The sequence below is a fragment of the Hyaloscypha bicolor genome (assembly GCF_002865645.1).
Source record: "Hyaloscypha bicolor E unplaced genomic scaffold K444scaffold_58, whole genome shotgun sequence".
In the NCBI taxonomy this organism is placed as follows: Eukaryota; Fungi; Ascomycota; class Leotiomycetes; order Helotiales; family Hyaloscyphaceae; genus Hyaloscypha; species Hyaloscypha bicolor.
Genome location: NW_020194560.1, coordinates 160,581 through 185,969, shown reverse-complemented (window position 1 = coordinate 185,969; position 25,389 = coordinate 160,581). Strand labels below are relative to the sequence as shown.

At 40.1% G+C, this 25,389-nt stretch overlaps 8 protein-coding genes across 8 annotated transcripts; 2 read left to right on the top strand and 6 right to left on the bottom strand.

Moving 5' to 3' along the window:
- Nucleotides 1-1,443: 1,443 nt before the first annotated feature.
- K444DRAFT_629112 (uncharacterized protein) lies at nucleotides 1,444-1,881 on the bottom strand (the record flags this gene model as incomplete). Its single annotated transcript, XM_024883008.1, has 1 exon — nucleotides 1,444-1,881. One exon carries the CDS (start codon nucleotides 1,879-1,881, stop codon nucleotides 1,444-1,446), a length of 438 nt encoding a protein of 145 aa, XP_024737516.1.
- A 499-nt stretch (nucleotides 1,882-2,380) lies between these two features.
- Nucleotides 2,381-3,106, bottom strand: K444DRAFT_612359 (uncharacterized protein). The gene is made up of 2 exons (XM_024880116.1): nucleotides 2,813-3,106; nucleotides 2,381-2,760 (listed from the first exon to the last, which is right to left on the bottom strand). The coding sequence occupies exons 1-2, from the start codon at nucleotides 2,934-2,936 to the stop codon at nucleotides 2,423-2,425; spliced, it is 462 nt and encodes a 153-aa protein (XP_024737515.1). The 5' UTR covers nucleotides 2,937-3,106; the 3' UTR covers nucleotides 2,381-2,422.
- A 744-nt stretch (nucleotides 3,107-3,850) lies between these two features.
- K444DRAFT_386668 (uncharacterized protein) lies at nucleotides 3,851-5,105 on the bottom strand. Its single transcript, XM_024872396.1, has 2 exons — nucleotides 4,727-5,105; nucleotides 3,851-4,676 (listed from the first exon to the last, which is right to left on the bottom strand). The coding sequence occupies exons 1-2, from the start codon at nucleotides 4,815-4,817 to the stop codon at nucleotides 4,060-4,062; spliced, it is 708 nt and encodes a 235-aa protein (XP_024737514.1). The 5' UTR covers nucleotides 4,818-5,105; the 3' UTR covers nucleotides 3,851-4,059.
- A 3,046-nt stretch (nucleotides 5,106-8,151) lies between these two features.
- K444DRAFT_629110 (uncharacterized protein) lies at nucleotides 8,152-9,506 on the bottom strand (the record flags this gene model as incomplete). Its single annotated transcript, XM_024883007.1, has 4 exons — nucleotides 8,152-8,235; nucleotides 8,291-8,514; nucleotides 8,583-9,316; nucleotides 9,370-9,506. 4 exons carry the CDS (start codon nucleotides 9,504-9,506, stop codon nucleotides 8,152-8,154), a joined length of 1,179 nt encoding a protein of 392 aa, XP_024737513.1.
- Nucleotides 9,507-11,663: 2,157 nt separating this feature from the next.
- K444DRAFT_612355 (S-adenosyl-L-methionine-dependent methyltransferase) lies at nucleotides 11,664-13,448 on the top strand. The gene is made up of 10 exons (XM_024880115.1): nucleotides 11,664-11,859; nucleotides 11,927-11,964; nucleotides 12,016-12,098; nucleotides 12,144-12,166; nucleotides 12,229-12,247; nucleotides 12,294-12,386; nucleotides 12,441-12,467; nucleotides 12,518-12,578; nucleotides 12,633-13,184; nucleotides 13,237-13,448. The coding sequence occupies exons 1-10, from the start codon at nucleotides 11,725-11,727 to the stop codon at nucleotides 13,274-13,276; spliced, it is 1,071 nt and encodes a 356-aa protein (XP_024737512.1). The 5' UTR covers nucleotides 11,664-11,724; the 3' UTR covers nucleotides 13,277-13,448.
- Nucleotides 13,449-13,872: 424 nt separating this feature from the next.
- Nucleotides 13,873-15,085, bottom strand: K444DRAFT_629108 (argininosuccinate synthetase; the record flags this gene model as incomplete). Its single annotated transcript, XM_024883006.1, has 2 exons — nucleotides 13,873-15,036; nucleotides 15,083-15,085. 2 exons carry the CDS (start codon nucleotides 15,083-15,085, stop codon nucleotides 13,873-13,875), a joined length of 1,167 nt encoding a protein of 388 aa, XP_024737511.1.
- Nucleotides 15,086-18,386: 3,301 nt separating this feature from the next.
- On the top strand, nucleotides 18,387-19,519 carry K444DRAFT_588627 (Clavaminate synthase-like protein; the record flags this gene model as incomplete). Its single annotated transcript, XM_024878066.1, has 3 exons — nucleotides 18,387-18,640; nucleotides 18,700-18,766; nucleotides 18,832-19,519. The coding sequence occupies 3 exons, from the start codon at nucleotides 18,387-18,389 to the stop codon at nucleotides 19,516-19,518; spliced, it is 1,008 nt and encodes a 335-aa protein (XP_024737510.1).
- Nucleotides 19,520-21,852: 2,333 nt separating this feature from the next.
- On the bottom strand, nucleotides 21,853-22,917 carry K444DRAFT_663015 (uncharacterized protein; the record flags this gene model as incomplete). Its single annotated transcript, XM_024886770.1, has 1 exon — nucleotides 21,853-22,917. The coding sequence occupies one exon, from the start codon at nucleotides 22,915-22,917 to the stop codon at nucleotides 21,853-21,855; it is 1,065 nt and encodes a 354-aa protein (XP_024737509.1).
- Between the last annotated feature and the right edge of the window lie 2,472 nt (nucleotides 22,918-25,389).

Here is a 25,389-nt window from a genome sequence, read left to right as displayed (position 1 = left end):
CTCCAATCCATCAAGTTGCCAGATTCCAACCTCAACACTACTTCTATCTCTTCCTTCCCAATCCAGGTTTGCCTCGAAATCTCCCCAGAGTCTCTCTTCTCCGATACCCACAAGTGACATAATCCCAGACGTGGACCGGTGCCATTCTTTCCTCAGCATTTCAACCAACCAATATCCCTTGCCATCTTCCCCTACCGCTCCGAACCTAGCCACACTTTGCGGTGTAGCTCTTTATGAATAGCATAAAAGCGCTTACAGGGAACACCGAGCGAGGCTAAAGTACAGCAATCCAGGCCAGAGAAGACTTTGTAGGCAAGTTCGGTGGGGATGGTTTGCAACCTTGGCTTTGCGGGAGCAGAATTATCTATACGCAATTTCAATTAGTAGGGGAGCTTTAAAACTTCTGAGGTTGATCGAGGAAGCTCACCTTTCAAGTTCTCCGAGGATTGACTGCTCTCCGGGTGGAAGTTATCTTGCGACACCCGTGTTGTTACGGTGGTGATCAGAGTGTACTGGAATATTTGGTGTGGGAAAGGAGAAGCGGGACTTGTGTAAAGCTCGCAAAAGCAAGGAGTTTCCATAGTAAAAGCCGAGCAGTTGATTTGATCTCGAAAGCCATTGCTAGGAAAATTTAGGGCATGGTTCGCTCGTTATACAGAAACAAAAGCCACACCAGGGCCAAGTCTATGAATTCAACCTCACCAGGAGGTCTTCTCCCTAACCAAACACCCCGAAAGCTGATTTCACCCATCATTTCTGTACATGTAGGATTCTGCGCGGCTTCGGCTTCGAAGTTTCTACCCCAGAACCACTCCATTCCCCAGCTTGCGTTTTCGTGCCGCCTTCTTCGCACATGGATTCAAGAACTCCACTTGAATCTGCTCGGCAGATACTTTCCTCTGGTCCAGGAAAACCACCCTCCCCAACCAATCTAATCCTTAATTAACGTCCATAGCTCGTGCTTCTTGCTATTCCCATCAACAGTGTGGTAGAAGGGATATCTGCCAACCAGAAGGCTGTAGAGCTTTGACTTTGCCGTGCATCTCATAGTGGATCTCATACGTCTTCTTGCAGGTGGTTCCGAGGCAAACGGGGGTGCAAAGATCCAATTGCTTGAAGAGTTGAAGGTGGAGCTCGGGAGAGATGGTTATGAACGGGGTTGCTTGCTCTTGCACAGTGTGATAAGGCAACTCGAGGCTTATAATGAGCGACAGGCGGGTCTCTTACCAGCGGAGATACGATTGTCTGCTTCAACCACTGCTGTTTCATACCTTCCAGTCATCTTGAGAAGGATTCGTTTGTAGTGTTATGGTGAAGTGATTGTGGCAAGCAGTCAATTGTGGTTTTGATGACAGGTGCTAAGTATTGGACTTGAGAGCATATTTCAAATAACCCGGTGCTTTCACTTCCAATTCATGCATGTGGGATTTCTCTCTATCGTTGTCATTCAATTCCACGGAACGATATCTCGGTTTCTGCTCCTCGATCTACAGCATTGCTCCCTCGTGCAGAGAAGAAAGGGCGGTGAACCTCAACCCGTGCAGCCCCCTTACTTCTTCCCTGCTGCATAAGAAGTCCGCGCTGTCTCCACTCCGTTGCCTTCTTTGCCTTCCTCTGCCTCACCTCTTCCTGAATCCTCACCCTATTCTCATTCTTCCGCTGCTCATTGGCCGCTCTATCCCTTTGACTCTGAAGTTGACGAAGGTATTGCCAAGTAGGCATGGATTTGTATCCGAGGAGCGGCAGCCAGTAGTCCGGGCCCGTCCATTGCTTAAGAAGCTCTCCTACTTTATGTTCCTTCCCATTGAGATCTTTAACCATGTAGGCCTTTGGAATGTGCCAGCGCCATCGAGCAGTAGGAAAGTATGGGTCCTCTATCATTGTATATAATTTCACTATTCCTTTCTGGCAGAGAATTGCCCATAGCCCCCTGCATGTGAGACCAGACAGGTGGAGGTGCAGACGTCGAGGCGCTTAAAAAGTTCGAGGTGTAGCTCCGGTGGGAGAGTAGTGAAGGTGAGCGGTGATGTGGACATCTGTTCTGAAATGGAAGTCATTAGTACAAAGTGCCTCGGAGGAATGAAATAAGATATCTCGTATCGTCAAATATACTTTCTGCATTGGGTACAACGCTCTCTGCTTGTTCAGCCATGGTGTGAGGTAATGCTTGTTTGTGTGAAAGAGAAAAGGGTGTCGATACCTCCTCAACTTGACGAAATCAACAGGGCCGGGACATAATTGTTCCACATCCGATAAGAACAATCAGGAATTAGAACACTAGCAAGCAAAAAGTCAATGTTCAGAACCTTGCTGAACAACAGTTTCCCATTCAAAGAGCATTCCTAGTCTAATTATCCCAGCCCTCTCAGAGCAATCCCCACCCCCTTCTTCCATTCTCCCATCCCCCTCCGTATAAACCCAGTCAAGAGCTCTCCCACCCATCACTCCACCTCGCCTCCTCCAACTCCAACCACCGCTCCATTGTAACAAACAACTCATTATACCCACTGTACCTCAACCCCACCCCGTCCTTCCCCATCCAACTTCTCAACATCTCATGCAAAAACGGTTTGGCTCCTTTCAATGCACCAACTCGATTACTATCAGCTAACATCCTAAGCGGTACACTCCCGTGACGCTTCCAATGCAGCGGATAGATGACAGGGCAGGCGACTGCGAGAGAGGCGGAGCTGGCGGGGTCGAGGTAGAGGAGGAGAGTGTGGTGAAGGTCGTAGGGGAGGGTTTCGAGGGTTGGAGGCGCTGGAGGAGAGTGTTAGTAGGGAACGTTTTAAAAGTGACAGGAAAAACGAACTTTTGTTGTCTGACTGAGTTGCTGGGTTCTTTGTTCTTGCTGTAGGGCATTGTCCTTTCGGGATTTGTGATCTTCCGGACTTCTCTGGGACATTGGGTTGACTGGTGCAGTTGTTACTATCCATTTCGAGAGCTGGGGTTGTGCTTGATTGTGAAACTTGTCTTGCTTGAACTAATTATATGGTAAGTCATGGCTTCGAATTCACTTGATGTGCAGGGTGTTGACGCTGCCGGCTCGACATTGAGTTATACGCTTTTGGGAATGTTCCAACAGGCTGTGGACATCCAAGTTGACTGATTGCATGACTGTCCAAAGGTGGCCTGGAACTTCAAAGTCAAAGACCATGTTCTCAAAACCCAAAAATATTCCTACTTCTTGTTGTACGATCTGTGGCAGGTCAGCTAGAATTCTGCTGCCCTGAAGTTTTTGATTGTTCCAAAAAACTGTTTTGAACATTGACAGCCTCCATCTGTGAAAAGTACTAACCCTTTCTGCACATTGCAGCCCATACTTTGAAGAAACTGGAGATAAATGCAAAGGGCGAAGTCGAGAAGCAGTAGGATTTGATTCGTGCGGTAGAGAATGCTCAACTAAAGCTCAATGAGGCAACTTCCCATCCAAATCCCCTGTCAACTCCCAAAAATATTCCCAAAAAGGCAGGAAACTCGATGGCGTACCCGAGATCCAAGGCCCTCATTCTAGTCCCCCAACCATTCCATGCCCAGAAATGCAAGTAGAGTACAATTAGCATTAATACCAGAAGCCCAACTTTGATCTCTTCTTTCTCGCCTCCTTGTTCTCCTCCCACGCCTTCGTCAAGGAGACACATGCTTTCCGGTATCTTCCATCTATTTCCTTCCTCCTGATGAAATGCATCTCATCATATCTGGGGGGGCATCCACTTCGCCAATGGCTGAAACAGCTGCCTCTCATGTTCCAGTTCGAAATCCTTCTCCTCGAAATATTGGAGGGGGGTCGGGTGAGGGTAGTCGGCTCGATGCCGACGGGAGAAGTGACGACAGGTAAGACCCAGGCATGTTAATGTTAAGGAGCTGAGATGGCGAGTTGAACTGGAGAGACGTTCATATAACCAACCTAACCACAAGATGCCGAGAAATTACTCATTCACTTGGACAAGAATTTGGGAGTAGACAGAGCATTACATCCCAAGAAAGCGTGCGTCAGACATATTAGTACAAACTTGAAGCAAGAGGTGACGCCAAGGCCTTTTGGGCTGCCATTTGGTATCACCTGTTGGCATAAGGCAGCCGGTGTTCCATTTCTTCAAATCCTTTGCGCTTCGCCCTGTATGCAACAACGGCTCCCATACCATCCATCGTCAGACGGATCCTAGGCCAAGATTCTTTCTCCTTCCACCTCCTCTCAATTTCAGCCTCATCTTTGATGTAGTGCCGCTTCAACTTGAATCTCCCCCAAGAATGGTCAAAACTATACTTCGGTGCCATCCATTGCGTCAACAGATGCCCAAGACATCTCCGAGTTGGTAAGGTTCTGGTGTACAAACTGACTTGAAAGGGGTACAAATGTTCGGTAATGTTGAAGAAGGCTTTGCAAGTCAAGCCTAGACAAGTGTTCGAGCAGATGTCTAGATAGCGTCGGCAAAGCAGTTCAAGAATATCGATGGGAAGATCCAGGAGCTGTGTTCCACCAGAAACAGGTTCCTCGGGGTCGGGAGTAACCCAGACCACCGCTTTAGATGACGTAAAAGACAGCTCTTGTTGGGGTTCGACCACAAATTGGTTGACGATCACATTAGTGTACGGGTGGGTGTACGAGGTTACGGGGGTTGGAGGGAGGATCAGAGGATCAGATGTCCCATGATCCTGACGCTGCACATCATCGCCTGTATTCGATAGGTCAGCATAGTCTGAGTATTCATGGACGAAGACTCACAATTGAGGCTGATATTGTCGAGGAATGTTTGCATTGTATCCAGCTCGTCGCGGCCAGCGTCTCTGATTCTGACCCATGGGCTAGATGCCATAGCCAACAACCCATGCCTTTTCGCCGACTTGCTGGGGTTGGGAGATTGGTTTGCGATCTGACCTTCCAAGGAGAAGGGGGTTGGGGTGGCACAGGCAACCTGATTCAGAAGGTCGGCCCGCCTAGTCCGGGAGAAACCGAAGGGAGCGTTTTGAGCCAACACACTATTGTTACCCTCAATGAAGGAACTCGCAAGATATCAGAGCCAAGTTTTTCTTCACGAGAGGTCATTGGGGGGTGGTGGTAAGTGTTCGGCGTTATCTAGATTGTGAAGTCGAAGATGGAGATAGAGACAAGTCCAATGACTGATGCCTATCACGTGGCTGAGTCATTCGCACATTTTAGCGCATGTTTAGGCGAGAGCCTTGCTTGCTGGCATTTCTGCAGGTTCGGGACATCGAACGCAGTGCACTGGTGCCACCACCTCCGACACAGGTCTTTAAGCCTGTTTTATTAATGAAATACACAACCGCATCTCCGACTTTTTATAGAAAATTTATGTATTATGTCGAAAATTAGGGGCTGTACCCCCCACTTTTAAGTGGAGACGTAATTTCCAGAGTTTTAAGGGAGCTTGAGCTTTCCGAAAAACAATATAATCAAGCATTTAGTTCAATATATTAAAAGACCTAACTCTATTATCAAAGTATGCGTTATTATTTTTTAATTTGGAAGCGTCGTATTATGTTGTATATTGATTTTGTATAAGTTCGCTATAATGGCGAGTAATTTTAAACTAAAATTGCTCTTTGCATGCCTAATATTGCGACTTTTGCTTACCTTTTTTCTATTATAAAACTACGCATAATATAATAAAATGGATTAATGTATTCTCATGGCTTAATTAAGAGCTATAATTACGATTTAATTTTATTATAATAGCTCTTTTAGTGGTTTTTGATACAATAATGTCTGATTTGCTGGTATGTCAGAGTTGCTAGGTCCGACTCGCTAGTGCAAGTCGGCCCCAGCAAAGCGAGGGATTGCCGACAGGTAAGGCTGCAAACTATCAACCTTCTCTTTCATCAAAATATGGTTTACGACTGCCAAAATACCCCGTCTATTCAATTTCGATCGGAGTATGCCGGCACGGGCTGCGGGTCACTGCGGAAGTGCTCCAGTGCTTCCTCCCGTCGCACGGCGTCCTCGGCGGACGGATCTTTGTCAGAATTGTGCCGCTCATCTCTCGCCATTAGATGAATAAGAGGACAGACCGGGCCAAGTCCAGCATACTAATTGCCTCGCCGTTTGAAGGGAGGAAATCCGACCACGGAAACCCTCTGTAATTTTTTCGACTGGCTCGGTCCGATTTTCAATGTTGCAGGAATTTTCCGTCATAGTTGACAAATAGGAACACTGTCACGCCTGGTATTCTCATCGACCTTATTTATCCGAAACATACGGGTGTTGGAAGGCTTCTAGAGGCTCCACGCCTTCTGCATCTCGTGTAAGCCATGTCATCGGCCCTGCGGAGAGTATGCGAGTCACTTCCGTAGGTTCCGCGTACGTATTTTGGCCCAGTCGGAGGTTTTGTTTTCTCTGGGGCTACCCTAAAAGCTAGTACCTGGCAACGGGTGGTTTGTCGAATGCAAAAGACTTACCCACACCGTTCGAATTTTCATCACTAAGAGGCAAAGTTAGCTTCCCCATGGGCAACGTTGTGGGTGGGAGAATGCGGGATCCGTCTAGCCTTAGCGTCATCCGTTTTTTTCATGTTGCTACGTTTTCCTCCTCCCCCTTTTTGAGGTTTAGAAGAACTTCGCCGGACTTCGTTTGGTTCTTCAATCGACGAATGAGACTCGGGCACTTTGGACTGTAACATCGGGCTAATTCATACAAAGGAGAAGTTTGAATTTATTTGGTATGAATGTTTTGGAGAAATCTAGACACACGAGCACATTAATAGTGGTTTGGGGACATGGAAATGCGCTCTATTGTCACCCCTGCCCCCAAATGTACTTGTCCGCAACATTACAAATTTTCGCTGTCTCCATTCGATTTGAAAGGTTCCACGGGAATTTGGCCATTTGGCCATTTCTCAAACTTGCTGTCATCCAATTATGGAAACTTTTCTCGGTTGACTCATTTCGTTGGTTCTCCATTCGGATCTTGCGATGAACGAGATAAACAACTTATGTTAGTCGCTACATGCCAGTTTCCATGTTTCGCTCACTGTAAATGTACTGGCATAGCCCAGAATGATATAGTGTCAAGTGCCAGGATGTACAAACTCTTCCCCAATGGGGGAAGTAGTTGGCATCCAGAAAGCCAAGGCGGGGCAGTGCCCCATCTATCCTAGTTCCGTGCCTCTGTATATCATTTGTCGACCAAAGAGCAGATACCAGAGTTCGTTAACACTTATCATTGTTGTGGTAGTTACGGGGATCAAAGAATCGTTGGCTTTTGTTTCAATTTCTTGTGTTGGATAAACGAGCTGAAATCCATGGAAAATGGTTTCGACTCCCCACCATGGTTCTTGAACTCATATATAAAGGTCCTCTCGGAATCCTTAAGTACACCCTTCAACCAAGACAAAAGCAAGTCACCCCACAAAAGTCCAATCTCCAAAAGGCTCACTTTCTGCCAATCACCAAAATGATCTCTATCGCCCTTCTCGTTTCTGCCGTCCTAACTCTTGCCACCAGCCAAGTCGCCGCTGCCCCCTCTCCCCAAGTTGTTGGTACCCCTGAAGCAGTCGACATATTCTTCAGCGACTGCGCTACCAACTCTCAAGTCCTGCAACCAACAGATTCCACCTGCTACACCTTCGCATTCAATGGCGTCAACCAAGCGTTCCTTGCCCCTGGCTTTACCGGTAATGACCCCTCATTTTGAAATTATCTTCATTGATGCACTGCTGACCCTTCAATTCTCAATTCAGCTATTGTATATTCGGCGGCCGGCTGCACCGGTTCCGCTATTCAAATTGCTCAATCTCCCCCTCTCGGCGGCTGCCATATTGTGACAGGCTCGCAATCGTACCAAGTAGTAGCTGCTTAGGCGAAGATCTCTGGCAAAGGAATGGTATCTGGAGTTCGGATTTGGACATAAAGAGAAGGACGTATGAGGACAAGCTTGTTGAGGATACCCAGGAGAGGCAGTTAATTTTGTTGGCTGAGCTGAAGTGCTACGGCTGGGCCTTGAGCGGTTTGCCAGCGCATGCCCTGTCGCTATAGATTACCAGTCGTTATGGATTAGGGATCGGATTGAGAATTCAACATTCGTGTATCCCGAATGTGATCCCTTAGCTGCGTGAGACTTCGTACCTCTGTGATAATCTCGATTTCCATGCACAACGTTACATCTCCACAATGCTCACCCCTATTATCTCACCATCAAACCACCCTCTCCTTAACATTACTCGTAATCAACCACCAATTGATCGGAAAAGCCGTCCAATGCCCAAAGAACATGCCCACCTGTCCGCACCCTATTAGCCACGTCCCTCTGTCCTCTCATATAACACAAACTCACCTGCATCATCCACCAATAAACCACATTATCCATCCCCAGCCTCTGCCCAAAAATCCCAAACTGAAAAATAGCCATCCACCCAAACAGCCCAATTTCAAAGAAGGTGAGTGACAGGAAATCCGCTTTCGCGGCGCGCCAGAGCGTTTTGGGCCCGTAGCCGCCGGACATGGGCGCGATGGAGAAGTATTGGAAGACGATGCCGAAGAGGAGGGCGAATGCGTAGTCTATTCATGTAGTATTAGCGTTTTGGAGGATAGATGAAGTTTTGATGAGAGGAGAAGAGAGATTATACCGATGAGAAACTCAGGCCCAATGGATTTCCCACCAAGTGTAGCGTTCGTCCCGAAAACAAGCCATTCTCCAACGATGTCTCCTAGGAGGCAGCCCGCGCCGCAGTGGCAGACTGCTATGGTTACTGTAGGGAACATGGGCTGGTCCGGGGAAGGCATGTGCATGTTGTGCATTGCTCCGTGGTGCATGCCGCTGTGATCCATTGCTTCATGGTCCATGTGGCCCATGTGGGACATGTCGTGCTGCTTTGCTGGCGTGTTTGGAGGCTGTTCAATACGTGTGTTTGCTGGGGTTCCTGCTGACATGTCGTATCCCTCCATAGCAAGATTCATGTGGCGCATTCCAGCCATGTTGTGACCTATATGCTGCGAGTGATCCACTTGGAATCCGCCTTCTTGATTCGTTTCGTGATTGTCCATCATTCCGTGATGATGGCCCCGGTCAGACATATCGGCCTCACTGCTCATATCGTGGTGTTCGCCATCAAGTTTCATCCCCATATGGTCATGGCCGCTCATACCGTGGCTTGGTTCTTCCGTTTTCATCATCTGCATATGCTTATGCCCCTTCATATCATGATTATCAGGCGGGGCTTCAGAAGCTTCAGTCTTTTTCTCACTCCCCACATCCATCCCTTTCATTTTCCCACCCATCTTCTCGGGTCGTCCGTATTTCAAGTACGTCCAAAGAGTAATAGGAGCCAGATACAGTGCATTCAAGATATACACCGGAATCCTTCATAAAGATGTATTAGCAGAGTGACGAGAGAATGGGAGTGGGAAGCTCACATGATAGCCATCATCGTCTCCCAACCCCGCCGAACAATGATATCGAACGTAATCCATGCCGCCACAAGAGTCGCAAGACCGATGAAAATTGTACCTATGATTGTTAAAGAGAGGGGAGGGTTGTAAGTTGATTCCATTGTTCCAGCTAGGAGCATTTGGAGGTGACAGCTTCTGGAGAACGTCTGGCTGCTGGCTCAGAAATGCCGACCCCGAGTTACTAAATTTGACTTTACAATATCTCGAATTTGAGATCCAGGTTGGAGAACCCGAGGAAATTTTTCATAGAAAGAAGGAGGACATGAATGTATAGTGATCGGATGCTGCTCGCTGCTTATTAATCTCACCAGGATCTTGATTCTTAGCGAGCAAGACGAACTACCGAATTAGGGTAGATAAGTGCAAGATCTTGGACCTGGAGATGCTTGGTATATTTAGTGAAGCCAGTAATGAGAAGCCTAGGCTGACACACATTTAACTAAGTCTTTTAGAAAGGAAGGGTTCTTTTACCTACTTTAAAGTCAACTGGTATCCAATCACATGATTATCATGTGATGGCCTTACCTTGACGTTACTGAAATCCATCTCCGTCTTTGGGGGGGAAATATTTGAAGCCTTCGTTATCTGAAAAAGTCGTAGGGTTATAGAGCATTGTGTTTCCATGGCCCGTAGTGGGGATGTGGGGTCTAGATACTATGTTGGTATCCCAAGGTGTATTGGGAGTCTCGTTTGAGGGAGCAGGGAGTTGGACGTTGGTGGTATGCTTTAACTAGCACCGTGAATAAAAACTCCTAGTAAGATTTACAATCATATTCGGCTTGTTGTTTCGCTGGTTCTATTCTGACATGCGGATATGAGTAGCGGCCGGCCCTCTTTTCCTGGCGTGAGCACAACTGTAGACGAAACACCTTCAAAACACGATTTTTAATCAAAACATAGAAACTGCATCGGAGGTCGAGCTACGTGTACCATGATTTTACTCCTTTACAATTTGCTTAATGAGTACGGAGATTCCGGCATAAAGTACGAATAATATAGGCTTTCAAGCCTATAGAGGCCTGTAAAAGAACAATTACTGGGACCGCTTCACTTTAGGCGTAAGCCACCTACCTAGCAGGGCAACTACAGCGCCCGAATATAGCCGGGATTTCCGCAGGGCTCGTTATCCCATCTAGCTCTCACCCCCACGTCGCTTATCGCAGCCACAAAACTTCAAAACTTTGACCTTTCCATTAATAGTCGGACTTCACGTCACGCTAAAGGGGCCCTTCCCTTTAGTCGGGGAAAGCGAGTTGGCCCGCGAAAGCGAGATGGCCCGCGCCAAATAAAATCCTTAATAACTTGAAATATTGACCTTTTTAAATAATTCTAAGTAGTAGAATTTAAAATATAAGCCTTATAAACTAGATACGATTCTCTAAATCTTAAAAAAATATATGGGTAGATAGTTATTAAGGTTTTAATAATAAAACTACGAGAAATACAAAAATCGTAAGAATTATTTATTTGCGACCGTTTCGCGAGTATCAGATCTATAACTTTTGCTTAATTATAAATTTTTATTCTTTTACTTAAAACTTTAGCCCTTAAGTATGCGATAGGTAACTATGAGATCGCAAATAAAATGTATTAATTAGATTTTCTATAGCTAGTTTCTAATATTGTTTTTTAGAAGGCAAAAAAGGCCGAAACAGGCCATCTCGCTTTCGCGGGCCAACTCGCTTTCCCCGACTAAAGGGAAGGGCCCCTTTAGCGTGACGTGAAGTCCGACTATTATAAGCTACACCCTAATACTAGTAAATATACGTATTTAATTCCTTCTAGTTCTGTTTATCTGATTCATACCCAAATCAGCTAAATTTCTTGTTTGGACTTTTTAAAGCGTTGCAGTTCCGATAAGCGACGTGGCGAAAGAGAGCCGGACGGGCTAGGGCTCGTTGACTGAATGTAGAGCGACAGGGTCTTATAGGATAGCTACAGGCTCTGTGCCCTATTCTCTTTACTTTATACTGGAACCTCCGTACACGTCCAGTGAAGAGATATACTCCACGTTTCTCAAATCAATCACGTGGCATGCCATTTGATCGGTTAGCAGGCCTTCTCAGAAGCTGCACAGACTATTCCTAGTCCTCAGTATCCTCTTGATTTGGGGTTGGGTTTTACGCGGAGTGCAGCCGAAAGTGGTTGCAACTGCATTAGGGGACACGGCCCAGCTTTCCCGCCAAGGGCGCCAGCGCGGGGCCGACCGCTCTTCCAGACTAAGTTTTCCCAGTCACTCTCAAAACCCTTTCCCATTTGCGCTTTCACCCTCCCTGCCTCAATCTCGATAGTTTCATGAATAACCTGGATACTGCTGAAATGGCGGAATCTAATAGCTACCAGACACCTGCTAATTCTGCCCCTGAGGCAAAGGGGCAGCCTGGGCTACCCCTCTCCCGGTGGGAAAGCGGTACCGCTCCATCAATTCCTACGGTGGATGACCAAGATAATCATGTATGCACTACTGCAAGGAACTATCAACAAGCTTTGGGTGTTTTATTTACTTATGAGTGTTATATAGAGCGACACGGGTTCTGCTATTGATGGAATGAGTACCGTGTCTGTGCCACTGTAACGTCGCACGACATATCATGACTAAGACTTCAACAGAACATCGACAACCTCACTGCGATCAAGCATTTACGAGCACGTTGAAGAGAATGGGAGAACCTACCACCGGTTTCGACAGGGTAGTGAGTTCTCTTAATCGACTTCATGACTTCCTGCTGATTTCTCAGAGTACGTATTGCCGAATGACGAGGTGTGTCACCCTGTCCCGTGCGATATCCTCAGTGGCCGTCTAACATCTTTCATCAATTATAGCAAGAACAAGAAAGGCTTGGTGAGATTCGCTCTTCCAATTAAGTGCTTATTTTAACGCATAACAGACATACAACATGCCTTGTTCAATTTTGCTCTCGGGAGGCTCCATCTATCACCCATCGGACCAAAACCACAGAACGTACTTGATATCGCAACAGGTTTGGAAACAGCAGCACCTATATTTCACGTATCTAATCTGACCTCGAATTCAGGTACAGGAAACTGGGCAATTGATTTCGGTAAGGAATGGAATTTCGTCCAGGAATAAGTCTCTGACACCTGAACCTAGCGGAGCAATATCCATCAGCTCAAGTTCTAGGCACCGATCTCAGTGCCATCCAACCACTCCAGTAAGCCATTTTGGCCTTGAGACTACCCAAATTTAGCTTCTGACCATCTTAAAGCGTTCCTCCCAACTGTCGGTTCGAGATCGACGACGCAGAAGATGACTGGATCTTTAACGAGCAGTTTGACTATATCCACGGCCGGGCTCTTCTATCCTGTTTCAAAGATCCCAAATCGGTATTTCAAAAAGCTTACAACTCGTTGACTCCAGGAGGCTACTTTGAGATGCAAGACATGGTGTGGCCGTTCCAATACATGGGTGACCCGCCCACAGAATCCGCATTATATAAATGGATGCAAACCATCAACGAAGGGGCAATACAATTAGGGAGGCCATGGAACAACGTGCCTCATTACAAAAGATGGTTTGAGGAGCTTGGATTCCAAGACGTTGTGGAGAAGAAGTATTACTTCCCGTTAAATGCGTGGGCAAAAGGGAAATTTTATAAGGAAATGAGTGTGTATGCGCAGACGGACCTTTTGAATGGGCTTGAGGGCTTGAGCCTCAAGGTTCTGGGTGCCATGGGCTGGACTCCTGAGCAGGTGAAGGCTTACTTGCCGGCTGTGAGAGATGATGTGAAGAATACGAAGACGCATTGTTATGCTCCTGTGTAAGTGATTCCGCCTTACAGGATGCAATTGAGTTTAACCAGCCGCACGCAGGCTAGTGGTCTACGGAAGGAAGCCCGTTGGTCAAGCATGAAGCTTCGAATTTATATTTTATTGGGCTACCTTGCGGAAGTGCTATCCTTTAAGTACAGAGTAGTATCCGGTTCTCTCGGTAATCTCAGCCGAACCTTTACCTCCCTTCTTTCTAATACACTTAGTTACTATTACTACTCTGCTAAAACGCTATTTACTCATAATACTTAGTCGCGTTCCTTCTCTCTTTTATTAATTAATTATAATTAACTTCTTATTTGGCTTTATTGTATAAAGGTTATTAATTCTTATATGCATTTGTTTTCTTAATTATTAAATTAATAATTTCGGGCATATAATATATAATAAATAAAGAGATTAGATTGTCGGAAGAAATATTTCATAGTACTATAATTTCTTAGCTAATTTCGGGCAATTATATAGGCTTAAAGGTATTTCTTTACTTATTTAATAAATTCTTATTAGGCTAAAGGGTTCCTTTATTAGTGGAATCAAATACAATATCGTTTGGCATTGCGATTATAATGTAATTAACGATTTAATAGAGTTCTAAATGGTTTATTTGCATGTAAACAAAGAACCGGAGTTTTGGTGTCCCTCCGGAATAACAGTTCTCTGGTCAAGTGAAGTGTAAAGCTAGAGGCAGCGCCTGCCGAAGAGTAGCTGTGACTGTTCTCGTTCCCAATCGTCTCGATTCCTAACATAGCGAGGATTGTGTGCCACAATAGAGCAGGGCAGGTAACGCCTGTGATCGATATCATAGGTTACGCTTCCACCCACGCCATTCGAGGCGGAAGCGATAGCAGCGTCACACACGGTATGGCATATGCTTCCCCAGTGGCCGGATATCGCTTCCCGGGCCCATTTCTGTTCCAGTTGCTGCTTCAATTCTAGCGTGTTGGTATCCAGCGTAGCTATTTCGAGATGGCGAAGCGCATCCATGATGATGGCAGCGGCCGGAGCTTCGCGGACCTCTAAAACCTTGTGATCGGTGGTAAGAGGCTCGAGCCCCACAAATCGGCCGTGGCCAAATTTTCCCACCTCAGTGTTCAGCAGCGCGATGGCTTCGATGAGGGGGAGTTTGTTCCCGTCGACAGAGACGAGGCTGCCATTCTCAAAGCCGAGTGTGAGCTTCTTGGTTGCCTCATTATCGCACCGTCGCGTCCATTCATAGGCATCTTCCGGGATGGTGAAAGCTTCCGGATCATTCAATGGACCGCCCTCGAACTCCCGGCACCACAGGTTTTCATCGCCGCTCAGCTCGCGGTCCGACATGTTGGTCAGTCCGACTGCCGCCAGTTCTTCAGCTTTCTTCTCTCGCGAGACGACTGAATGGACATATGGGCTCCCGAATTCTCCGCGGAAGCCGCAGCGCCCAATGCTATTGTTGAGCCGGGGCAGGCTGTTCTGCGACAGGTTTGCGGTATGGAGCAGCAAACCCGCGTTCAGGTCCTTGGCGTAGTCCGTGGTCAGGCGAGCGATAACTGGCCGGGTGAGTGAACTGCTGATTGGGTACACCCCCATATACTTTGCGTGAGCGCGAATGGCTGGCATGACACCTTCTTTGGCAAACAGCTCGCGACCGTCGAGACATTTGAAGCTGGCACCGAAATGGGCGGCTTGTTTTGTAAGCGCCTCCACGTCTACGGGCGCCCCAAGATCCACCGCGACAGCGTTGATGTTTGTAAAGCCGAGCCGCTGAAGTCTGAAGAGCAAATACGTGCTGTCCAGGCCGCCGCTAAACATGGTGACAACGGCTCTCTTGCCGAGCTTGGCAATATGCTCAAAGCTTTCAACACGCTACGCTGATTAACATAATGACTTGAAGGTGGAATAGTGTACGTACCATCGTGTTATGTTGTTTTAAGAAACAGGCCGTGAAAAGTAAAACTTTCTTGAACGGGTTGCGATTGAAATTGAGTTTTCCAAGCAGTAATCACTATCACGATGGCTAATCATTTGGAGGAAGGTGTCACAGTCTTGTGTGAAGCATTTTATATACCAACTATATGACTCAGCTCCTCATGATCTGGCAGTACTACTTTCTAAAAGGTGGGGAACGCTCTAATAGTCGGACTTCATGTCGAAACTAAAGGCGCCTTTCCCTTTAGTTTGGGAAAGCGAGGCGATCCGGGAAAAGCAAGTTTTGGTATTCCTTGCGAAAAGAAATTAGTGTGAAATCTTATATAAAGTTGCGGAACTCACTTTCCCGACTCAAGGGAAAGGCCCCTTACTTTCGACGTGAAGTCCGACTATCAAAGCGCTCCTATAAAAGACTCTCTTTACCTTATGTCTCGCTATTTCACTATTCCGCTATTTAACTGTTTTGCTATGCCACTATTCTGCTATTTATGAGCCGAGCGAGAGAGCAAGAAGAATATAATAGGGCACTATAAGCTTTTATATAATTATTAGCTATTAACTTCTTTATTATGAATTGCATAATTTATATACCTAATTAAAGCTTAGATTTATACTAAAGTAATCTTAATTTAATTATTCTTAAGTTAATTACTCTTAATTTAATTATATTTAAATTAATTATCTTTAATTTAATTTACTTTAATTATTCTTAATTTAAATTAATTATCTTTAATCTAATTTAATTATAATTAATTTACTCTAATTATACTAAATTTAAATTAATTATATTTAATTAAATTAATTATATTTAATTAAAAAAATTATATTTAATTTAATCGAATTATTATATATTAAGAAAAGAGCCTTTAAAAATTAAGTAATATTATTTAAATATATAGCTTATAATAATAATAGCAGTAAGTTATAAAATATTTAAAGCACTTATATATTATAATTTAGTAAGCTATATCTTGCTTAAGCTATAATAAATAATATATTTCTAGTAACTTTAAAAGATTATAAAAAATATAGCTTTTATTTCATTATTTTACTTAATTTTAATTTCTTTTCTTTAAAACTTTATTATATTTTAATTTTATATAATTTCTTTATAAATTATTTTTCTTAATAATATAAATATATTATAAATTAGAATTAAATACTTATTCTCTTATCTTTTAGAAAAACCATATTGTAATAGCTATAAGAAGCTCAATTGCAAGAAGCTTAATTACAACTAAGCTTCTTATAATACGAGCTTCTTACAACCGAGCTTCTTGCAACCGAGCTTCTTGCAACCGAGCTTCTTGCAACCGAGCTTCTTGCAACCGAGCTCCTTGCAACCGAGCTTTTTACTATTACATGTACGGAAGGGGGTTGTAATAAATCACCGCCACCCCCTTGGTTCTGCCATTGCTAGACAAGGGAATTTATGAGGCAAACCTGTAAAAGTTCAATGCCTGATTGGCCAAAAAGTTCACCGCCTAATAAGGGGGGTGGCAGTGATTTCTTATAACCCCCTTTTGTACTTTTAGTAAGCACGAGGCATAAAGAGCTTATATAATAAGAGAAACTTGTTTAGGAACAAATAAGAAGAAACTAATAATTGTGTATATAAGGGACCCCTTGCTAGTGTGAGGCAATTGCATAATAAATTCAGAGAATATAATAAGAAGTAAACTTTAATAATAATTCAAATATATATAAGTAATATAAGTTTAATTAGTACTTATAATATTTATAAGTAGTAATACCTGTACTAATACTTGCTACTATAATTAATTCGATTCAAATATAATAAAATAATTATTCTTTTATACTTATAATAACTTTTTAATAATAATAATAATAATTTATTAATATTAAATAATGCAATTATATAAAAGAATTAAGTAAATAGAACTTATTAATTAAATTTATAATATAGCTTGGAATTAATTAGTACTTAAGTTTAAAATTATATAAATGTTTTTTGCTTTTTTAAATTTGAATTATATAAAAAGCAAGAATATTTCAAGAAAGTTATATATATTTAGTAAATAATTTATTAAACTTAGTTTTATAAAGCTTTATAAGGCCTTTTAATCTTTTATAAACTTAATATATATAATAAGAACTTATATTTTAAGACTTATTATTAAAGAAAGTATAAAATATAAAAGGTTTATAATTTTAATTATATATAACTTTATATATTATATAAGGCATAATTTAAAGCCCGATTTAAACTTTTAAAAAACTGGGTTTTAATTATATATAATAAGTAATTCGCTTATTATATAATTTATAAAATATAAAAAACGCTTAAAAAGCTAGAGAAGTTTTAAGAAATTTATATGTTTTAGTTATATAGCACTTATAAAATAAGTTATATAACTATATAAAAATGCTTTATTTAAGGGAAAGCTCTTATAAAAGATTTTCTTTTTATTAAAAGTAAGATTTTGACTTGTTAAAGTTATGTGCAGTGGGCTGGTATGGAAAAATATTCACGTGACAATAAATGTTACTATTATATGACCCGGAGAAATATTTGACTGCTTGCCGGAGGCTTAAGGGGGGGGGGGGGTTGGCCAATCTCTCCCCAAGATTAAATGGCTTCCCTATCTTATTATACTCTCTTCTCATCTTAGGAGAGGGGGGTGAAGGGGTGGGGCGGTGGGGGTTAGGGATTTCCCCCTAAGATTAAAGGCTATTATCTTCCCTCTAAGAGTATTAAAAAAAGGTGCTCTCTTGCGCGCTTTTATATCCGGGAGGGGGGGGGGGGGGCGGGACCCCCCCAAGATTGCAATATACTCTCTTAAAGAGAGAAAATCTGGCTTTTACTATTTGCATTTGCACTTGCTAATGCGCCCCCTGGTATACTTTAACTTCCGGCCTTATACACGTAATACTTGCGAGTGCACCTGCTAATGCGGCTCCTGGTTTTTTACGTATAAAAACGCGAGATTTTCTATGCGAGCGCATATAAGCGCGATCACGTGCTTTGTAACTCCCGCAATACTAAAGGTATTGAAATCGGGAGAACACGGAATTAATTGCTAGACGATATACGATATTTCCGATTAATACGATTTATATCATTTAGTATTTTGGTAGACCGTTTTTCATTTTATCGCTTTTGGATCGGACCGACTTTACTTGTTACGAAAGTGACAACTCTCCAGATATATAAGATGCTCTAAAGTTGCAACTTTTTTTTGGCTTCGAAGTGACATTTCAAACCAAATCTCTATAACCACATACACACTCCCACCAAGCATTATTACAACCCCAGATCTCTACCAATGGTTATTAGTGAGCCTAATATCGTTTCAACATCTTTGCCGACAATTCACCTCGACCTCCTTCGAGCTGAAAATGACACGGAGAGCAAGAAATTACTCAGCGCTTGTCGAACCCAGGGGTTCTTCTATCTCGATTTGACTAGCGATCCAGAGCTATGCAAATTGTGGGAAGGCATGCTAGCGAGGATGAAGGATTACTTCGAACAGCCGCTTGAAGTTAAGATGCAGGACGCTCGGGGGAGTCACAATTATGGGTGAGTTCCTTTTCACAAATCACAGCTAGGTCTTTGTTATCAGTTACTGACCTTTCCAGCTACATACCCGTGGGCACCGAACCCGGCCCCAAGCCAGAAACAAAAGACGGCTACGAAACTCTCAAGGTATGGTATACTCTTCTACAATCTCTTCAGCCTATTCTCGAAACCAACTAATCCCCCCCTCTTAGTTTTCTCGCCGAGAATTTCTAAAGGGCTCAGCTGACCTCACCACCGCGGTCTGCTCTGAAGCAGACTACTTCTTCTCCTACATCAAGCACGCCCACGCAATCACCATCATGATCCTCGAGCGCCTCTCAACGCAGTTAGGCCTCACCGGCTCCTCGCGCTTCGAGGCCGACCATGCGGACCCGGGGCCCTCTCTCTCGACGCTCGTCCTCCTACACTACCCAAAGCACAATGATTCCACCGCGCCCACCAACGTAGGCCACCTCAAACACACCGATATCAGTACCCTCACCTTGGTGCTCGCCGAACAATGGGGTCTCCAATTCCTCTCTCCGGATACCAACCGCTGGGAGTTCCTCGAACCTCGGCCCGGCCACGCCATCGTCAACGTCGGCGACTTTTTACGCTTCAAGTCTGGGGGAGAGCTGGCGAGCATTGTGCATCGCGTCATTCCGCTCAAGGAGAGGCAAGACGAGGATCGTTATAGTATTGTGTATTTAATCCGCACGAATGATGATGTGAGCTTCAATGACTCGACGGGCAAGACGTGGACGGCCAAGGAGTGGCATGATTTTAAGTATGATGTATTCAAGAGTCCGACTACCTTGGATGCGAAGGGGCAGATTTTGACAGCCATGATGGAGAAGAATGATAGGATGGTGGTGAGGGAAGGAATAGCTTCCGGATAAGTTAATAAGGGACGTTACGAATGAATGCCTAGTTATTCAGGCCGTACTACACTATTTGAGCCCTCACTTCTCGTAGTTAGAAAATAAACCTTTACTCACTTTATATTCTCTTTTATAATTAGTAATTTGGGTAAGAGTAAGAGTATTACTAATAATATTAGTTTATAGTCTTTTATTAATATAAATAAATCCTATATAATTCGTAGCTAATTTAAATAAATAAAATATTTAATTACATTTTAATTATTTCTCTTTATTAAATAAAAGTAATATAAAAGTAATATAAATAATAAGTTTTCTTTTTTTTCTTTAAATAATATATATAAAATATAAAAAAAGTAAAGATTAATTAATATTTTAAAAAGAGAAAAGAAAAATAAGGTAATATATATACGAATTATTTGCTTTAAATAATATATAATTATATTATATAACTAAAGTAACTAAAACCCTTATTATAATACTTATTTATAAAAATAAATAAAGGCAAAATATTAGTTATTAAAGTTATTATAATAAGGCTAGAATAAACTTTATATTATTATTATAATACTTATATTATTATTATAATACTTATATTATTATTATAATTATATATAATATTATTTTACCTAATTAATTTTAATTTAATTACTAGAGTTTTAACTTTATTTAATTTATTTACTAGCTAATAAATATAAAGCTAATATAATTTAAAGATTATTAATAATAATAATAATAATAATAATAATAAAAAGGCAAATTACTTATAATATAACTTATTTATAATTTTTTAAACTAGGCTTTTATTAATATAAAACTAAAAAGAGCTATATATTAATAAGTATTATAGTAGGAATTTTATTTCTATTAATTACTAGATACGGTTATATAACCTCCGGATATTTATATATTTGGTTTTATATATATATTACTCCTTTTTCCTTCTCTGTTTTAGAAATCAACTAATCTTTACTCTCTAATTCCAGTTCCTATATACTATAATTCCATGCTATAAAAACCCATTCTTCTCTATATATTACTACTTATTTTATATCCCTATTATAGTATCAAAAATTTAATATTATTTAATATAAACTCTAATTATTTATTACTAATAATTATTAATAATTTTATTAATAAAAATAAAGCTAGTTCTTTAATAATAGCTATAATACTAGTATATTATACTTTTAATAATATAAGTTTTATATTACTAGAGATATAGTATACTAGGCTTATATTTCTTATTAAAAAATTAAACTTATTAAATATATTAAAGCTTATTCTAGTATTATTAAGAAGTGTTTTTATTATTAATAAAGGATCTTTTATTATATGTAATATTATATAAAGAAAATAAAAGTAATACATAATATATTATATAGGCTTTACTTTTACTTAATACTTTTACTTGAAGGCACGCTAGCCCAGAAAACATAGGCCAATCCCTCGGCTGCGTTTCTGTACTCTTAATTACGAACCTATAAATATGAGTCTGTAAATTATAGGGCATTTTAGCGACTAACTTTCACTAAAGGAAAACTTCAGCTTTTTAAAAAATGCTAGTACTCTTCTAATTATATTAAGAGAATAAACTATAGCTTCTTAATTATCGTTCTGCTTACCTTTTATATTATTATATTTTGTGGTTTTTTAATAAATTTGAATTTAATTAATCGCCTTTTAATTCGCAATGCCTGAAAAGTGCCCTGTAATTTACAAATTCATGTCCCCAGGCTCGTTAAAGAGCATGCTCATATAAGGGCCCGTTTCATACGAACCTTATTATAGCTTTCTTATTAAGAAAAAATTTATAATCGAAATTATACGAGAAGCGCAATATTTATATAATAATTAAAATATTATATCTTAAGAAGTGCTATAAAGGTAATTAGAAAGGGTAAAAGGCTAGTATTTAAAAGCTAGCATTTTCAGAACCACCTACTATAAGTAATTCTGAAAAAACTGCGATTTGTAATCAAATGCTAGTATTTGGTTGCTAGCATACAAAAAAATGCGAAATACTTATTTTTGTAATAACCAAAAGCTAGTGTTTGATTACTGACAAACGCTGGTGTTTGAAGTTTACGAAACGGGCCCTTAGCTAAGAGGTAGGAATCAGAATGCAACCAGAGATGCAGTATTCGACGGTAGTGCGCACGCAATTGTCAAAACAACGAAGTTGAATAGCTAGAAGGTTCCAAGCCATGTGAACAGATATAAAATACAGATTATTTAGGGCCTATGCGACGTAGACATAAACAACGCCGTTTGAACTGGCTGCGCTGGGACTATGGCTTTTGATATTTTTAGTCGGCCTCGTCTCCGAGACCGAGGCAAATCTTAACGTACTCATTCGAAGAGCTTGGCGCCGTTCTTGCTGTCTCGCTGAAACAGGCGTTGGACACTTTCTTCTAAAACCGTTCCCCCAACCTGCCTATGAAGCCAAATGTCCGGCTCGATGAGTTCTATTTCTCCAATGATGAATTTGCCCGTTTTTTGCACCATCCCGTCCAATCGCATATATCTGATCGCCCTACTCCCAAATTTTTCACACAGCCAAGCCCATATCTCATAGCCTAAACTGACTGCGAGATCTGGCACTTGGCTGCCGCTCACATCCTCGAGTCGACCATGATACATGACATTAACGCGGTACTCCCTTCCATTCGCGACTGGAGTTTTCAAGGTTGCATGGGAAAAAATTCCACCAATGAACACGAGACTGTATTCTCCTGTCGTACAGATACTGGGTTCGAAGTCTTGAATCATGAGTGAACACCTGTTGGATAGACGAGAGCCGATAGATTCCATATACGAAATGTCTTCTGTTGTCACCTGCCCTGGATCTTTGACGAGGTAGACATTGGTACCAGAAGCAGAAATCGAAGGCTTGAGAATAACCGGCAAATTTTTCGCACCAGCGAATGAGCGAATAGCTGCTGATAGTAGCGGAACTGTGATAGAGCTATGTGCAAGGAAGGTAGTCCGAAGTACTGGAAAACCGGCATTCTCCAGATCTTTCAGATACCGCTTGTCCATATTCCAGAGTACAACCTCAGGATTATTTATAATATGGATGTCTCCACTGTTTCGGTGAAGTGGAACGAGAACATCGCGTAGAAAAGCGTAGAAATCGTCGACATGAACCTCGTATTTGTCGCAGCAGAGGAATAGAATGTAGTCAAATGAACACAGGATTTTTGTGGGTACATTTGCTTTGAAACACTTCCACGGGAGAAACTGGACATCTGCGCCCTGTTGGTGCAAGTACTCTGCGATGATCTTGTTTTGAAGGGGAGGGAAGGGTAACGTCGTAGCCTGGGCCGAAAAAGAGCACTCTTGTGCCACCGTTGGATCAACATCAGGTGTGAGGAATAGTATCGAGGTACGCTTGTTTTGAAACCAGATTGACATAATGAGCAATATTTATGGCGAGAGGGATAAGACGAGTAGGAGGCTAGGTCGTGGGTGAATGAGAGACGATGGAAACTTTGTTCAAATGATACTGCGAATTTAAGTAGTTATGGGTTGAAGTGAGGGATTCAAGGTCCAGAAAAGCCTCTCTCGAGTTGGATATTTCTGGTGCATCAGGCATGGGATATGTACAGGCGACGAAGGCCCTTAAAGTAGCGGAAGCTATAGTCGGTCCGATCCAGTATGTCAAATAATTTAATTAGTTATAATTATCAGCCAGTAATCAAAATAAATTAAGCCAAAACCCTATTAATTAGATTATAATTATTTATTTACTTGATTTAATTAAATATAATTAATTAATGGGTCACGTGGTGTTTCACGTGACTATAAAGATGGCACAAGTATTATAAAGCAAAATTAAAGTATATTTTAGCTTATTATAATAAGAGTTTTAGCTATTTTAATTATATAATATAATTATATAATATATTATTTTACTTTTAATTTTTCTTTTTAAAATATTAATTAGCCTTTATTTTCTTTATATATTATTTAGAAAAAAAAAGAAATTTTTATTTATTTATATAACTTTTATATAATAATAAAAAATAATTAATTACTATAATAATTCTTTAAATATACTAGTTTAATATTATAATATATTTATTAATAAATAATAAAGTAATAAATTAAATAAATAAATAATAAAGTAATAAATTAAATAAATAATAAAGTAATAAATTAAATAAATAAAATATAAAGTTATAATATTAAATTTAATATAAAACTAATTTTTATTTCTTTTATAAGATTTAAAGAGCTTTTTTTAAATAAAAGCTTTAATAATATATAGAATACTAGAAAATTATAAATATAAAGCTTATAATATAAAGCTTATAATATAATAATAATATATAAAGGTTATTAATTTAATTATATATAATCTTTTATATATTGAAAGCTTAAAAGTTATAAAATAAAATATTAATTTACTAAAATATTAATTAAATTAAATTTTCTTAATTAGAATTATTATATATTTTATAATAATTAATTCTTTAAATTATATATTTTTAATATATTTAATATTATAAGAGTTATAAAGCACGTAATAATTTTTATATAAGCTTATATAAAAGAAATTGCGTTTTATATAAGTAAAAAATTATATTTTATATCTTATATAAAATAATAAGCTTTTTATATTTTTTAGTAATAATTCTTAAGATTTAAGCTCTTATTATATATATTAAGCTTATAAAAGATTATAAGTCTAAGTTTAATTATTATTTACTTAAATATACGTGATTTTTATAAAATATCTTCGCGTTTTATATAATTAAAAATAAAAATAAAAATAAAAATAAAAAATATTTATATACTTTATAACTCAATTACTAATTATACGCGAATTCTATTAAAAATCTAATTAATAAGTATTATTCGCCTGGTTCGTTTCTATAATTATATAACTTAGTAATAAGAATTAGGGTTATAGTTAAAAAGTTATTATAGGCATAAGAGAGCGACCATTTTGTTACTTTTAGATCGGACCGACTATATGGCAATTGCTGCCCAATACCAGAAGATGTACCGGTATGAGAGTAACTTTACAATAGACCCAGGACTCGTTGCATAGCCTCTTATCTGATCTTTAGGCTAATCAGTAAGGCGTCCAACTTCGTTAATTAATATTTTGGCCCGGAAGTTGTTTATTTCACAATTTGAGCTAGTAAGTTTTGAGGTTAGTGCATAATTCATTAGTACTACTGGTAGAACCCCCCCCCTAATTAAATGTAACAGTGGGTCAAAGTGAGGGAGGAGAGTATGCACTAATTCTGTTTTGTCCCGTCTAGCCAATCCATAGGAATGTTTTGATGATGTGTGGAGCTGCTGACAAATTTCGCGCCCGAGTAATAGTCGGACTTGACGTCGCGACTCAAGGGAAGGGCTCCTTTACTCGGAGAAGGCGAGATGGCCCGTGAAGGCGTTTTTTGCTCTCTAAAAAATAATATTATAAACTAGTATTTAATTCATTCATTTATTCGCTATCTTATAATTACTTATTATAAAAGAATAAAAATTTATAAATATAATATTTATAAAAGAATTATAATAAATAATTCTTATATTTTAATATTAAAACTTTAATAACTCTTTATTTATATCTTTTTTCAAGATTTAAAGAATTATATTTAATTTATAGAACTTATATTTTTAATTACATTATTTTTAATTATTTAAAAAAATTAAGATTTCAAGTTATTAAAATTTTAATTTAATATAAATTAATTTGCTTTTTTTTAATTAAAATAAAAAACTTCTTTATTATAATATTAAGTTTAATTATTAAATATAATAAAGAATTTTAAAAGATATAATTATTAAATTTGAAATAAAGTATAGGATTTTTTATATTATTTTCTTTAATATATTAAAAAAAGTAATTAATAATAATTTAATTATTAG